This window comes from Alternaria incomplexa (genome assembly GCF_024043165.1).
Source record: "Alternaria incomplexa strain BMP 0042 chromosome Unknown scaffold_13, whole genome shotgun sequence".
NCBI lineage: Eukaryota > Fungi > Ascomycota > Dothideomycetes > Pleosporales > Pleosporaceae > Alternaria > Alternaria incomplexa.
The window spans coordinates 757,059-772,069 of NW_026249862.1; the positions used below are offsets into that span (position 1 = coordinate 757,059).

The window sequence follows — 15,011 nt, forward strand, 5'->3', positions numbered from 1 at the left end:
TAGGTGGTGAGTGAGTTGAGTGGCTGGCCGGGTGCGCTGGACTGATGGTTGCTCATCTCATCATCGTGCCAAGCCAGCGCGTCGGGTTATCGATTGTCGGGCTCACGTACCTCGTGAACATGCAAGGCACGCGCTATTCCTTAGCCCCCAGAACCGCTCCACCTCACATGCAAAGCATTCGGTAAACTTGTCTCTACGGGTCTGCAGACAATTTTATCTTCTTTAGTCGTGCTCTTCTCGAAGTAATTTTGCCTTCGTAGTGGCCGCCCGAGTCAAGGCACTCCGATCTCATGTTTGTCAGCCTTATGTTTCATAGTGGCAATCAATCAAAGCTACAGAGAAAAGCAATATGAATGCGGCCAAAGCTTGCGCAAAGTAAGTTGCGACATGCTTTTCACGTTTGCCATGGGTTGCATCCTTCAACTGTGGCTCAAGCAGCTGCCGAGCTATGACCGCATGGCTGGGACCCTGACCTATCTCAGTCACTATCGTCCAACTGGCTTCCTGTTAAACACACCCAAAGCTTCGACTTGCGAACTACTTTATTCTACATACATTCTGAACAATAAATACCGTCTTCCTATACATATCCATCTACCTCTACTGGATTTGCTGTGACCTCCGCCCTAAGCCTGCACCTCAGGTCGACTGCTACACCAGCCACACGGCGTCACAAAGCACCATGGCGCAGCCTTGGGACTACATAGCGAAGATCGTATCGTTAGGCGATTCAGGATGTGGTAAATCAAGTGTATGCGACACCATCCCCGTTACCCAGGGCCTCCATGCTAACGCCTCCCAGCTAACAGTCCGCCTCTGCGAAGGCCGCTTCTCACCACACCACGACGTAACTATCGGCGTAGAGTTCGGATCGCGCATCGTCCCTGTCGGCCCACCAGCGTCGCATTCCCTGAGCATCAATAACCCCTCCAAATCCTCACAAGCACAAGCGCCCGTATCGCCGTCGAAACAAAAGCAGGAGCAGAAGCACATGAAGCTTTCGCTATGGGATACAGCAGGCCAGGAGACGTACAAGAGCATCACGAGAAGTTATTTCCGGGGCGCATCGGGCGCGCTGCTAGTATTCGATATATCGCGGAAGAACACGTTCCTCTCCGCCACGTCATGGTTGCACGACTTGCGGCAAATCGCCGAGGAGGGCATCGTCGTGGTGCTCGTGGGCAACAAGTCTGATCTCGCGGGGTCGTCTACCGTAACTGATTCGGACGCCGCGAACAAGCGACAAGTCACAAAAGAAGAGGCTGAGGAGTGGTGTAAAGCGAATGGCGTCATGCAGTACGTCGAGACGAGCGCCAAGAGCGGAGAGGGTGTGGAACAAGCCTTTTTGGAAGTCGCAGAGCGGATATACCAAAATATAGAAGCTGGCAAGTACGACTTGAACGATCGAAGGAGTGGAGTCAAGGGGCCGGGAGGCGGAGCGAATAGGGCGGGCGTCAACCTGAATGACGCGAGTAAAAAGGGAAAGCAACAGGGCTGGGGCGGGTGCTGCTAAACTTCGGTATATACTGATTTGGGTCAGACCATCGTGCCTATGGGTACATTATGTTGGCATACATCGTTGGACGTCAACAGAGCAGTGGTCAGCTCGTACATAGCGTTATTGTAATGAATCTATTATCGCTTCAGCGGGTACGTTGCCCCGGCCAGAGATCGCGGTCGTGCTAATCATTCTATTATCCAATAACTTTTTCGTTCAAACTTTTGAGGTGTCTCGTTGTGGGCTCTGACCATAACCGCGACCATAACCACAACTGAACAGGTGCTCTGAAGCCTACATTACTACAACAACGTAAGGTTTGAGACATATTAAGGCAATGTAGCCCTATCAAGTTTTTTTATTTTGGATACACACCGTAAAATATGGCTGTCCAGCTTTTCGCTTGGGAGTACCGTGGTATTGCAATGACCAATCGCCAACAAGGCATTCACAATTTGCCATCGTAGTACTGTGGTAGCCGATCTCGTAAACCAAGGTACATTATCTACAATCAGCATGAAAAAAATCATCTGGAGTAGTATAAGATGAATGGCACTTTCACCTTCGTTTCTTCTTCAAACTCACTACAACTCATACAAAGTCACACAGACTTACACAGATTTACAGAACATTACACAACTTAACACAGACCCAGTACATCTTGGAAACGATGCGCTTCCTAGTAGTGTTCCTCCTCTGGCTCAGCACCATAGCTGCCGCTTTCCCAGTTGGCTCTCACGTCGTCCACGAGAAGCGAGAGGCGGACCCGATAGGTTGGGATAGAGACTCACGTGCATCAAGGGATGCAGTACTGCCGGTGCGAATCGCGCTGAAGCAGCAGAACCTGAAGCATGGCGAACTCTCACTCCAAGATATGCATAATCGAACCTCACCCAATTTCCGTAATGTAAACCTGAACTCGTCGTTTGTGTGGTATACTTACATATCGTATAGGAAAGCGCTGGACGGCCGAGCGAGTCCACAGTACATTTGCGCCTCATCCAACAACGACAAACGCGACTCTCGACTGGCTCCATGCAGCTGGAGTCGAGGACAGTCGCATCACGTTCTCAGCTAGTATGTCATAAACTATCGTGCCCGAGCATAATGAGAACTGACAATACGTAGGACGGGATTGGATCATGTTCCTAGCCACTGTTGGTGAGGTTGAGGACCTATTTCATACGGAGTATTACGACTTCCATGAAAAGGAATCCGGCGGTCTTCGCATGGCATGCGATAACTACAAACTTCCACAGCACGTTCGCGAACATGTCGACTACATCACGCCCACAATACAGCTCGACGGCTTACGTCCAATGGCTCATGTACAAACAGCGACGAAGCCCATGGCTGTTGCTGATCATGTCACTGCCCATGGTGGTGCGGGTGACCTGTCGACCTGTCACATTTTTTTTACTATCCATTGCTTCCGCGCTCTGTACGGCGTTCCCGTTGCCAGTCACAACAATACCGGAAATGAGCTTGGTATTATCGGGCTTGGTAACTATCTCTATGCTCCAGACTTCAAAGAATACTTGAGAAACTGGACGTCCCCTCGGATTCCCCTGGATGTTGAGCCAGAATCCGTCTACGTTTACGGTGGCAAACCCGGAGATCTGTCTCTGGCAGAAGCTGACAAGACAGGTGAGACTGCTTTGGACGTTCAGGCCTCGACATCCATCATCTACCCTCAAAAGGTACGATTCTATCAAATTGGCCCGTCGAAGTGGATGAACGATTTCGATTTATTTCTGGACGCGTTGGTGAGTATCTTGCTATCTTCCACGTGACGCAGCAACAGCTAACGTAGCTAGGATCCTACATACTGTACCTACCCGGGCGGCAACGAGGAGTACCTTGGCCCGGGATTCCCCGAATACGATGAAGGAGAAGGCACAAAGAACATACCATGCGGAGGTGCGCCAATGAGCAACGTCATCTCCATCTCATACAGCTATTTGGAGAGCCAGCTCTCTCGTGTTTACCTTGAACGCCAATGTCACGAGTACATGAAGCTGGGGTTGCAAGGCGTCACCATCGTTGCCGCATCAGGAGATATTGGCGCTGGGTCTTCCGACGAGCAGTTCGCACCATCATTCCCTTGCACATGCCCTCATGTAAGCATCCACTCATTCGTCCTTTCAATCTCCTTTTGCAGCTATACTCATCTCCAACAGGTCCTCTGCGTCGGCGCCACAACATTGCAAGATGGTACCATTGCCGGCGGCGAAATGGCAGCCACGTTTTCCGGCGGTGGATTTTCCAACGTCTTTCCCCGCCCAAGCTACCAGGACGACGCTGTCTCGGGCTGGCTTTCCAACTCAGCACCAGCATACGGAGAAGGGCGCTATAATCGCTCAGGTCGCGCATACCCAGATGTCGCAGTCATTGGCGTCAACTACCCAGTAGTGATTCTCAATACCACGAGACCTGTGAGTGGTGCGTCGGCTTCTGCACCCGGCTTTGCCAGCATGATCAATATGATCAATGAGGAGCGATTGGCGGATGGCAAAGAACCACTTGGCACTTTGAACTGGGACATATACGACAATCCGGAGATATTCAATGATATTCTTGTGAGATATAATCCGGGAGGCGGTATGGATGGCTTCCCAGCGGGTCCGGGATGGGATATGGCTTCGGGACTCGGGAGTCCGCAGTATGAGAAGATGCGGGAATTGTTATTGTCAGATCTGTAAGAGAGCATGTCGGTGGATGCGGTGAAAGATGCCGAGCCAGAATTGCATGATTTTCTGTAGCAGTACGATGCCTTCTTCGGCATCGTGTCCTTACCCGCGAGGAAAACAACACTTGGAATCAAACATTTCGCATCCCCCTTTCCGTCCCTCCCATCTCTTTGAGTCCGACTCCGTAGAGGCTTGCGCGTTCTTCAATAGCGTCGCCAAGATCGTTCGATCACGATACGCGTACTCGTGGGGTTGATTAACTTTCGCCCAACGAACCTCCAAAACTTAACAAAGCAAAAACCGTAACACGCAGCGTGCACACATCGAGATGTTGTCATGAGAGGATGCGGCATCCTCCACGGACTAACGCCCACGTTTCAATATCCCCGTCATATGATTCGCGAACAGGCCCTTTTGCGCTGATACCATGCCCAGGTGACCGTCTCGAGCGGCCATGACCTGGCGAAAAGCAAATGAGTACATTACTGAGCTGGGGTCTAGCCGGCCCGCTAAGCTCGCATCGAACTCTTCTGCCGAGAGAGGTATTCTCCGGACTACCCCCATGGCATGGACCAGCTGGTCTCCATGGTGGCTGCCCGGGAAGAAGGTGCAAGGTCGCTACTGCCTTCCTTCTAGGACATGCGGCTTGTGGAACCTGGAAATATCCATGACAGCCCGGACCGTGGACGTGGGTCGCTGCGAGGGTTATCTTCGGGCTTGTTAGTGATGTTGCGATTTCCGGTGGAGATTAGGACCGCGTCGCAAGGTCGCATCCCCACGCCCACAGCTGGTCGTCTCTCGGATTGTGCGAAAGCAGTACTACCGGTGGCAGTTGAGACGCTACTGACGCGGTACAGGTAGCGCGGAAAAGCTAAGAAAGTTCCGTTGGGCGGTCGGTATGCTTAGGGCCTAGGCTAAGGACGATCTGATAGCTGCAACGCAGAGCTATGGCGGGGATGATGTGCCGTGCAACAGCATGCATGAGGCTCAGCTGCAGGCCGCAGATCCTTTTGGTGGCCGTTGGACAGGATCCTCGCAGAAGGACAAGTCGGTGAACGAGTCATGGGGGGATCCAGAATCGAAGAATCTGGAAACGAGGAGGCGAGGCGGAGGGCATCGTCTCAACACGGATACGATGGCGGTCTCGACATGTCCAATTCGCATGGGCGTCGGGATAACCCCCAGCCCCGAACTTCGACCCGCTACCCCAGGTGCATAGATAGCCAGGCTGACAGCGGAGGCCATGCGCGCGGGTTGTAGTCGCCACGACGATGGACGTTGGGGGTTGCTGCATTATTGCCAAGGTGGATGAAGACGCGGTCTGGTCGATGCAAGATGCAAGCCTTGCGTCGGCGACGCAGCCGACATGCTTCCAAGCGTCGGTGTTCCTGGCGGACCGCACCCCCCACGCAAGCCGGCGGCGGTGAGGTTCTGGTGGACGCAAGCCACAGCCTTTTCAGTAGTCCCTTGAACATCCTTCACCTAGCACGCAATAGTTGTGCACCTCGCACAAAATCGCCTGCCAACAGGCACTACGGCGCAATTGTGGCTCCCCCATCTGCGAGCGGAAGCGGGAGCGCAAAGTCTGAAACCCCTGTCCAGTCTAAAAACTGGGTCTTGTGTAGAGACGCGTCAGGGCAAAAAGTTTGAATCTATTCGGGGTGTGTCGTGAAGTTGCCCAGGTGTTGCGGCTCAGTTGGGGCGTTTTGGCGTTTTGGCACGCACCACCAGGCCGCGACGTACACAACACAATGCAAGCCGCAGCCTCCTTTTGCCAACCCACGTTTTCCAAAGCACAGGCTATCAGCCTGCGAGTCCCGACTCATACTGTGTAATCCACCATGTCTAGACCCTCCGAAAAAATAGGGGCCCTAATCCGACTTTTTTTGGCACCATGCTCAAGGTTCTACGCATGTGCCCACAAAAAGGATTGGGCTGACGCTTTATAAATACTAGAGCACCGTATCTCCCACTGCTCTCATCCACGTATTCCAGTATTCTCATTCCATTCTCACATTATTCTACCATGCCTCCTCAAGTCCCCAGGAACCTGCTGCGCGCCGCCCGCGCCCGCGCTGTTTTCCAGTCCACTAGGCCCTCCCGCCCTGCTGCCATCAGGTTCCAGAGCTCCGAGGCCGTTCGCCGGACACCTGAAAACAACAACGTTTACAACGCCCCTCCCAGGACATCCTCCCAACGGAAGGAGGAGAAGTTTACCGCTGGCACCACCACATCTCAGCGCCAAACACCCGCAGCTCCCCTCAAGCTCAGCAGCAAGAACCTCTCCCAACTCCAGAATGTCGCTGTCCCCACCTACCAGCGTGAGGGCGTCAAGCAAGGCATTGTCCACGTTGGTGTTGGTGGTTTCCACCGAGCCCATCTTGCAGCCTACGTCGACACTCTTCTCGAGCAATTCGCCGTAAAGGACTGGTCCATCTGCGGTGTTGACCTTCAGCCATTCGCTGCTCCCATGCGCGATGCTCTGAAGCCCCAAGACAACCTCTACACCATCATCGAGCGTGCCGCTGAGGGTACTACTGCCCGCGTTTGCGGTTCCATCACCGACTACCTCTTTGCTCCCGACAGCGCTGAGGCTGTTATTGCCAAGATGGCTCACCCCGACACCCACATCGTTTCCATGACTGTCACCGAGAGCGGTTACTACATGAACGAGAACACCCACCAGCTCCAAACCGACCACCCAGATGTTGCCGCCGACTTGGCTGGTGAGCAGCCACCCCGCACTGTTTTCGGTTACCTCTACGCTGCCATGGAGAGGCGCCACGCCGCTGGTCTCCGACCCTTCACCGTTCTCTCCTGCGACAACATGCAGAAGAACGGTGACATCAGCCGTAACATGCTGGTCTCTTTCGCCCGCCATCAGAACCCTGAGGTCGCCGACTGGATCGCCAACAACGGTGCCTTCCCCAACTCCATGGTCGACCGTATCACTCCCCGTACCAACGACGAGGACAAGGTCAGCCTAGCCGAGAACTTCGGTGTTGAGGATGCCTGGCCCGTTGTCACCGAGCCCTTCCACCAGTGGGTTCTCGAGGACAAGTTCGTCGACGGCCGCCCACCTTTCGAGAAGGCCGGTGTCCAGATCGTTCCCGACGTGCACAAGGTCGAGGAGTACGAGATGATCAAGCTCCGCCTCCTTAACGGCAGCCACTCCGCAATGGGATACGCCGGTCAGCTCGCTGGCTTCACCTACATCCACGAGGTCATCGGCCACCCCGTCTACCGCCAGTTCGTCATCAACATGATGAACCAGGAAGTCAAGCCGCTCCTTCCCCAGATCCCCGGTGTCAGCGTCGATGACTACATCAACACCCTCCTGGGCCGTTTCTCCAACCCCACCCTTAAGGACGAGCTTCCCCGTATCTGCCTTGGTGGCTCCGGCAAGATCCCCCAGTTCATCATGCCCAGCATTGCTGAGCAGATCGTTGCCAACGGACCTCTCCGCCGCCTCACTCTCGTAGCCGCCGCCTGGTTCCGCTACAACAGCGGCATCGACGACGCCGGCAAGGCCTTCACCGTCGACGACCCCATGGTCGAGGAGCTCCAGTCCTACGCTGCCCAGGGCCCCATGGCCCAGCTTGAGATCAAGACCCTCTTCGGTAACGATCTCCGTGACGACAAGCGCTTCGTCTCTGAGCTCAAGGCCGCATTGGAGGGCCTCGAGCGCGAGGGCGCTCTCGCTATGATTGAGAAGTACGCTTAAATGTGCGTTAAAGAAAGAGATACCCCCAGGGCGGCAAACGTTTTGTGTCGCTTTCAACCAGGCTTCAGGTCTTTACTTTTTGGCATTGCATGCGAAGCATATAGATGATAGATGGGTTTTCTACTGGCGTTTCCCAAAAAAGAAAGTGTTATACTGAGCGTTTTTATATAGCATTTTAATTACAGCCTTTGATCGTTAAACCATTCTTCCTCTTGAATATGAGCTATATTGTTGATTTTCCCACACTATCCAGGTACTCGAAAAAAGCGTTCCTCACAATTCACCTCCCCAGCCTCCAGGCGAATATCACAATGACCCACAACAAACACCCACAAAAGAGCGGTGTCTGGCATGATTGCTGTCAAACTCGCATTCCCCATCTTTCCACCCCTCAACCAAAGATCTTCCTCACGCGAAGGAAGCCGCGGAGAACCCATGACGTCAGCATGACCAGCGTATGCTAATCAGCGCTCGACACCGCAAATGTGCTTGCTGCAGGCCGGCTGCATCCTTATCTCCACGCTACCCATCGCCCTTTCCTCAACAACATTTTCGTCCGGTCTATCAATCGACTCTTTCAGCTCTTCGTACCTTCCTTAGAAGATCAAGTTCGCCGCGACAAAAGCTGGTCGCCTGTATCCACTATGATTACACAGATGACGATATATTCGCCTCTTGCGGGGCAACTGCAGCGAGCTTGGGGTGGAGTGGTGGAGTGGTGGAGTTCCTCGCGTAGGGAAGGGACTTGTTGCTGCATGCTGCAGAATGGGCTGAGATTGCGAGCCGGGATTTTCTGGACCCTGTGTTGACGGCGCTAGGCTAGCCGCAGTGCCGCTAATGTAGAGGTCCCACTGCGCCACTCGTGTTTTCTACGCGCCAGTTCTTGTCGCGTACAGTTTCCTTCGGCTTGCCGAGTTGCGCCACTGGAGTCGTTTCGCTTTTACTATCGTTCGTTTCTATTCTTGCGCGCTCTAGTTCTGATGGCCTCTTGTCGCTTTCACCGGGAGCTGCGCTAGCCCTATGCCGACTCTGCCTGCGGATGGTACGCCTTGTATACTTGTATGGCACCCTCGATGCTTTGCACCAGCCCGAAGAAGAGGGTGAGACCTATCGCCACAATCGCTATCCAGGAATTGAGCCAGTGATCGCCTTTCTTGCTGTCTTTCAGGGCTTTTAGCAACGCCTTGGACGTTGGCGTGGCTTCCTCGACTGCTTCCCCTAGTAAGACCAACCGATCACGCCAGAACTGGAATCGATCCAGGCGCCTGGATGGATGCCCAGGTCGATAGCGACCACACTTTGCCAATGTGCTGTCTATCAGCATATGCGCTGAGTTTGCTCGGCCTTTCATTGATAGCCACCGTTTCGTTTTGCGATCCGACTCTGGGAACAGCAGAGCCAGTGTGTCTAGCGTTTCTTCGATAAGGCCGTCTGGGAAGATTGGACTGCACAACTCCATTGTTAGCATCGCTACCTGGTCACATGACAACTATTACATACCTCTCGATTGCCATCATCTTCCTCAAAAACGACGCATGATGGAAGACACAAAGCTTCTTGTCTCCTTCGACGAGGCGCAAATGATCGAGCAAATTATCGGTCCAAAGCACCTCGATGCCTGACATTCGCTCAATGTTGTGGCATACGAGATCTGCACTGACAACATTCTCCTTGGCATCCAGTTCGATATCTGGGGGCTGATTGAAATATTCATGCACGGCATCCTTGAATGTGCCTTGGGCCCAGGGCAGGGAATGCTTCGCGGATATCTCGGATGAAAGCGGACCGATGCTGATCATCGCAAAGATGCGAGTTGCTAGCTTGAGAGAACCGTCCAACATCTTCCTCTCGTCTGCAATTGTCCTCCGCGTTGTAAGTGTCTGGCGTAGCCTTTCTCTTATCTCTTCTTCATCAGTCGCGTCTTCTAGCAGATGCGCAATCTGCAAAAGGCTCCGATGCGTTCTTGAGCAGAGATGGGCGCCCTCATCAGTGAGGGCTGCATTGCACTCTCGAGTGTAAAACCCAAAGTATGCATCCCAAGCGAAATGATGTCTTTTCGACGAGATGCGTCGTCTGTCTCGCCATAGTCGTTGCACGATCTCTGCTCTAGCCTCGGAGGTAACGGGATCTTGGAGGACTTCATCAAGCGCGCCATTTAGGGTCGACATCCTGGAATCAAATTGTTTCGCTCTCCGCTACGTGCATATATCGACGCAGACCATAGAGTTAAGTTATCAATCACCAGATCGCCAGGCTCTGCACCGCCTCTGTGGGCTTGCATTTCTGACCGGTCGAGCTCGCGCACCCTCCAATAGCAGCGCCCCTCGACGACCCGGCGCGGCTGAGCTCCGTCACTGAGATGGACATGACCCCCTCATTCCATCTCTCCACTCACTTCGCACCCCTTCTGCGTATCTCATAAAAGCCTTTTTTTTTCCTCGTCCTCTCGCACTTCGCGTAGTGTTACAAGCCGAATGCCGTTACATCGTTCGCACCTGTGCAGGGTGTGAGGCCATTATGAGCGAACGATATCTCAGCCGCGCCAAATTCTGGAAACCCACACCAGAGCCTTACCCGGACGTTTGCGCATGTATCGGAACGGAAATCGGTGTATTCCATGACAGATATTGGTGGCATGCTGCAGGACCAGCCAGGCAGCAGTTCAGCCTTATCGAACCCGAAATCGTGGAGCAGCTCAACTTAGTGTTCACGGAGCGCTATTCCAGCATCTTGCTCTTCCATCTGTACATGATTGGCCGGTCAAGAGAACTAGCGATACCTACCATCATGTTCTTTTGCGAACAGAAAGAGCCACGCAAGAAGGCTAAGAAAGCCGTGGATGAGGGAGATCTGCTGGGGAAGCTTCCTGGCTTTCGAACCGGGCATGTAGCCAAACTACCAGGACTGGGAAAGTTGATACAGCCGGCAGCTGGGTGTGAAGACGATCAACGTTCGAGTGAGGTTGCCTTGGTATCCGAGGTCTATTTCAATTCAGCACATCCTATCACAGACATTGGAATGCCAATATTCGTCAAACTGCCTGGAAATACTTTGCAGAAAGCTACGGCAAACGTTGTCTTCGATGGGGAAGACTACGCTTATTTGTCCGTCTCGCATATATTCTCTGGAGACGCGTTGTCGTCATCAACCACATCAGATACAGACGAAAGCGAGTTTGACTTTGGAAGCGGAACTGAGGATGGAGACGAGAATGAATATGTGGACGCAACATCGCGCGCTAGTATCAGCTCATTAGGGGAGAGTTCCGATTCCGATTCAACTTCCTCAGCACCCTCACCAATGAGTTACTCCGAGGTTATCCCACTTCCTAACGATCATTTCTTTCCAAATGCGACAAGCTTGGAGCATCTGGGCAATCTGGTACGACATTCCTCAGAGCTGGACTGGGCCATGATCGACATCCAGCACCCTGATGTGGCTTCTGCGGTACATAGACTCAAACACGACGTGTCCAATGGGACTAGTCAGACTATTGCAGCTGTAAAACTTGAGCGTTTGCACGTTGTAGCACACACTTCACGGGGCCCGATTACCGGGCGCCTGTCTCAAGAGGCAACATATATGCGGCTTCCAAATAGTAGGACTTTTCAGAAAGTCTACCAGACTATGTTAGATTCGGCTCTAGAAATGGGCGATTGTGGCGTCATGATATTGGACGCTATCAGTAAGGAGCCGTATGGGCACATCGTTGCGAGTTCGGCGATCAAAGAGGATGCATACATTGTATCAGCAAACGAAGTCTTCCTGAGATCAGATACGCGGTGGGAAAGGAGCGTGGAAGCTTCTTCGCATGGTCCGTCCATTTTCCCAATCTATCTCGCAAGTCGCTACTACTTTGTTGTGCTAACTAATAACAGACGTTGCATCTCACACTCGATATACCAACAATCATGTATCTTACACTGATGATCAGACTTCGACAGAAAGCCTTTTGCGTGCAGCAGACCGATTTCAGTTAACCCAGGCCCAAGTCAAATCCCACAGCGTCCAGTTCGAGTCTGACCGCAAGCTCGAACGGGAAACAGAATACGCTAACTCGGCTTCATCCAAAGGTATCATATCACCGCAGTCTACACCACCATCAAGCATTTGTACAGACTTTTCATGGGCTTCAAAATCCGCCTCCCCATATTGGCAAGGTACGTAGTCCCGTTGCCACGAGAGCTGATGCGCGAGGATTCCGACCATCTTGCGAACTCAGCGACAAAAAGAATCTGACGACTTATGATCCAGATATACAACCATCGAGCTCGAGCAAGCTTGGACTTCAAAGTAACGCGGGCGACCTTAGATGGATCACCGCTACCAGCCCACGTGATTTCAAATCAAATTCTAACCTGAACGTCATACGTCAAACTGCTATGGGCTCATACTTGAAATCGACCAAGAGCTCAGACATCAGCTCAATCAAGTCAAATCCCGGTCATGATATTCACAACAACCGATATGATATGTCCATCATACCAAGAGTGAAATCCAACATTTCCTCTCTTCTACAGTCACCTATTGTCGTGCCCCTACGAACTGGCACAGCATCTCCTTTCAATCTTCAACCTTTACCTGCTTCACTGAAAAACATGACGAAGAGTATGCTTGTCTCTGCGACCGTGTTCGAGGAACTCAAGCATCATTGTATGTACAAAAGACGTATAAACGTGGACTTAACTAATGGACCCCAGTCACAGAACATTGGATCACAGACGGGATGGACCGGAGATGGATTCCAGAATGCCTCAACCATCCACACACGTTTCTCGGCACTCTGTTTATTGAATCTATTCATTCAGACGTGATGCATAAACGCCCGAGAGAAAGCAAAGAGACTTTAGTATTACGAGGGGCAATCCTCCAACTTATCTTACACCGGCTAGCCGACACAGAACATGCAGATGCTGACAGCAATCTCATGGCAGTGCTGCATGTGATTGCCGGGGAAACGATAGGCAGGATGGACACGTATTCAGAGCGGCATCAATCGGGAATTATGCAAATGGTCATCCGCCGTGGTGGCTTGCGGAACCTCGGGCTCGATGGCTTCTTAGCATCGATGATCTCATGGCTATTGTCAGAGGCTTCCATCCTTCGCGAGCAGAAACCAGCAGATATCGTCCGCGACTATTGCAGTTCTCGTTCCATTAAAGTATATTCTAATACTGCGACGATACCGGAGTCTCCGCTCTATCGTCCTCGGCAGACTTACCTGACCCTTCAAAGATCGAGCAGCTGTACGAGGGAGACTATGAGCATGATTGAGAAGATGAGGCGTACGATTCAAATTCTTTTAATCGAGGTGAGTTCCGCGAACTGGTTCCGTCAGTCTAGGCCTGTGCTGACTTTTATGACAAGGAACCGGCGCAGAATTCTAATAATGAGACTCTCGAGGAACTCTCCGATGGTTTCCTGAATGGGTACACAACACTGCCATCCAGAACACAGCCACCTAGACTACTGCTTCGCGAAGACTGGAGACAGGAAGCAGTCTCCTTAACTTCAATAATTCAAGCGACAGCTATCGTCAACCGTATCTCATTATCAGGCGCCCTCATTCGAATGGACGTAGCTAGCATCTCGTCAAACCCAGTCGTACCTTCGATCGCGTCGCATATCGATCATATCTCCTCGCAATTTCCTAGGAAAACCACTTTGGATGACGACACATTCATATCATCGGGTGATTCCTACGCGGATTACATCACAAGCACAGCAAATACCCAGCATGCCATGGCCGCCGACATGTCTGACATGTCTTCATTGTCTACGAAGTCCACAATCTCTGACCATCGAATGGACCCATCATCTTTCTTGCGTCGATCCCCACTTGCGTCCTCTGTTGTTAGCCAGGCCTTGTCTTTTGAATCTCTCGGAGAGCTCTTTTCCCACTCACGAATCCTTCTTGACCTTCAGAAAACAATCGAAAACTCGGACCCAGCCAGTTGCTGGGATGATATGGCAGGGGTGCTACTCTGGATAGCACTCACGGCGGGCACAGCAAGTAACAAAAGTGGCGACAAGGACCTTCAAAGGTATTTTTCCGCACTAGTGATCAGAGTCTCAATGTTCCTATGTTTTGACCACCCGGAGGCTTTGCATGCGACGGTTCTACGGATGGCCGAGATCAACGAAGCACTTGCGAAGCGAAGCAACGACTCGCAGCCCGTCAAGGCGGATTATTCCGTCCCAGGAAAGAAGAGGAAACTCTAGATTATGCGTCGCTCAGTTCGGGCAGCTGTGTGATGATTTCTAGCCCAAAAATACAATTCTTGTCAAAAAGAAAGTCTACGGCTGTTGGCAATGAATAATCAGGATGAGAGGGCCATTCAAAATCCCCTATGAAAACCACGAAAGCATTAATATGGAATATGCTGTCCAATGACTCTCGACACAGTTGCTGTGCATTATCATCGTGTGATCATATCCAGCTGTGCCAGATCTCCCAAAGAAATCCCATCAAAAATCGAACTCTTTAACCCAAACAACCTCTTTGACCTGCTCACCCTCCTTAGCTGCAAACTCCCGTCTCATCGGAACGTTCTGCTCGTTGTCGAAGTAGTCAAATCTCCCATGATGAGGTCCACTGTAATACAACTGAAAAGGATTTTCCCCGTTCTTCCAGCCCTCTCCGTCCTCACTCCACCCCGGCGGCCTCTGATCCAGCCACAACACCGTTCCATGTGGGCATTCTTTCGTGTTCTGCACCATCAGGCCACACCATCTCGGTCCGCACTTTGCCCATCGGAACACTACCTTGTATCTCTTGTATTCCTTTACTGTAACCTTCTCCAAGGTTTCTTCCCTTATTACATCCCTCTCGAAGGTTTCCTCCCTTACTACAGTCCTCTCGAAGGTTTCCTCCGTGACCTTGTCGTTGAACGCCTTCTTCCACAGAGTGTTCCGGGGGGTCTCGACCCTAGTGACGGGAAGGATCTTGTTCACCTCGTAGCGGCGATATTCTGAACCCTGTTCGTTGTGCGGTACGATTTTGTCTGATCTGATTGTCTTCCTCATCTCACTGCAGGCGCTGTTGTGGACGGGCGAGCCTTGGTCGAAGTTCGGGTCCCAAAAAGGGTTTCCATAAGGG

At 52.1% G+C, this 15,011-nt stretch overlaps 4 protein-coding genes across 4 annotated transcripts; 3 read left to right on the forward strand and 1 right to left on the reverse strand.

Moving 5' to 3' along the window:
• Positions 1 to 682: 682 nt before the first annotated feature.
• On the forward strand, positions 683 to 1,513 carry J4E90_008575 (uncharacterized protein; the record flags this gene model as incomplete). The annotated part of the gene is made up of 1 exon (XM_051438098.1): positions 683 to 1,513. One exon carries the CDS (start codon positions 683 to 685, stop codon positions 1,511 to 1,513), a length of 831 nt encoding a protein of 276 aa, XP_051288097.1.
• Positions 1,514 to 2,847: 1,334 nt separating this feature from the next.
• Positions 2,848 to 4,200, forward strand: J4E90_008576 (uncharacterized protein; the record flags this gene model as incomplete). Its single annotated transcript, XM_051438099.1, has 3 exons — positions 2,848 to 3,198; positions 3,316 to 3,618; positions 3,679 to 4,200. The coding sequence occupies 3 exons, from the start codon at positions 2,848 to 2,850 to the stop codon at positions 4,198 to 4,200; spliced, it is 1,176 nt and encodes a 391-aa protein (XP_051288098.1).
• Positions 4,201 to 6,214: 2,014 nt separating this feature from the next.
• On the forward strand, positions 6,215 to 7,912 carry J4E90_008577 (uncharacterized protein; the record flags this gene model as incomplete). The annotated part of the gene is made up of 1 exon (XM_051438100.1): positions 6,215 to 7,912. The coding sequence occupies one exon, from the start codon at positions 6,215 to 6,217 to the stop codon at positions 7,910 to 7,912; it is 1,698 nt and encodes a 565-aa protein (XP_051288099.1).
• A 1,018-nt stretch (positions 7,913 to 8,930) lies between these two features.
• Positions 8,931 to 10,080, reverse strand: J4E90_008578 (uncharacterized protein; the record flags this gene model as incomplete). The annotated part of the gene is made up of 2 exons (XM_051438101.1): positions 8,931 to 9,357; positions 9,413 to 10,080. 2 exons carry the CDS (start codon positions 10,078 to 10,080, stop codon positions 8,931 to 8,933), a joined length of 1,095 nt encoding a protein of 364 aa, XP_051288100.1.
• Positions 10,081 to 15,011: the final 4,931 nt, after the last annotated feature.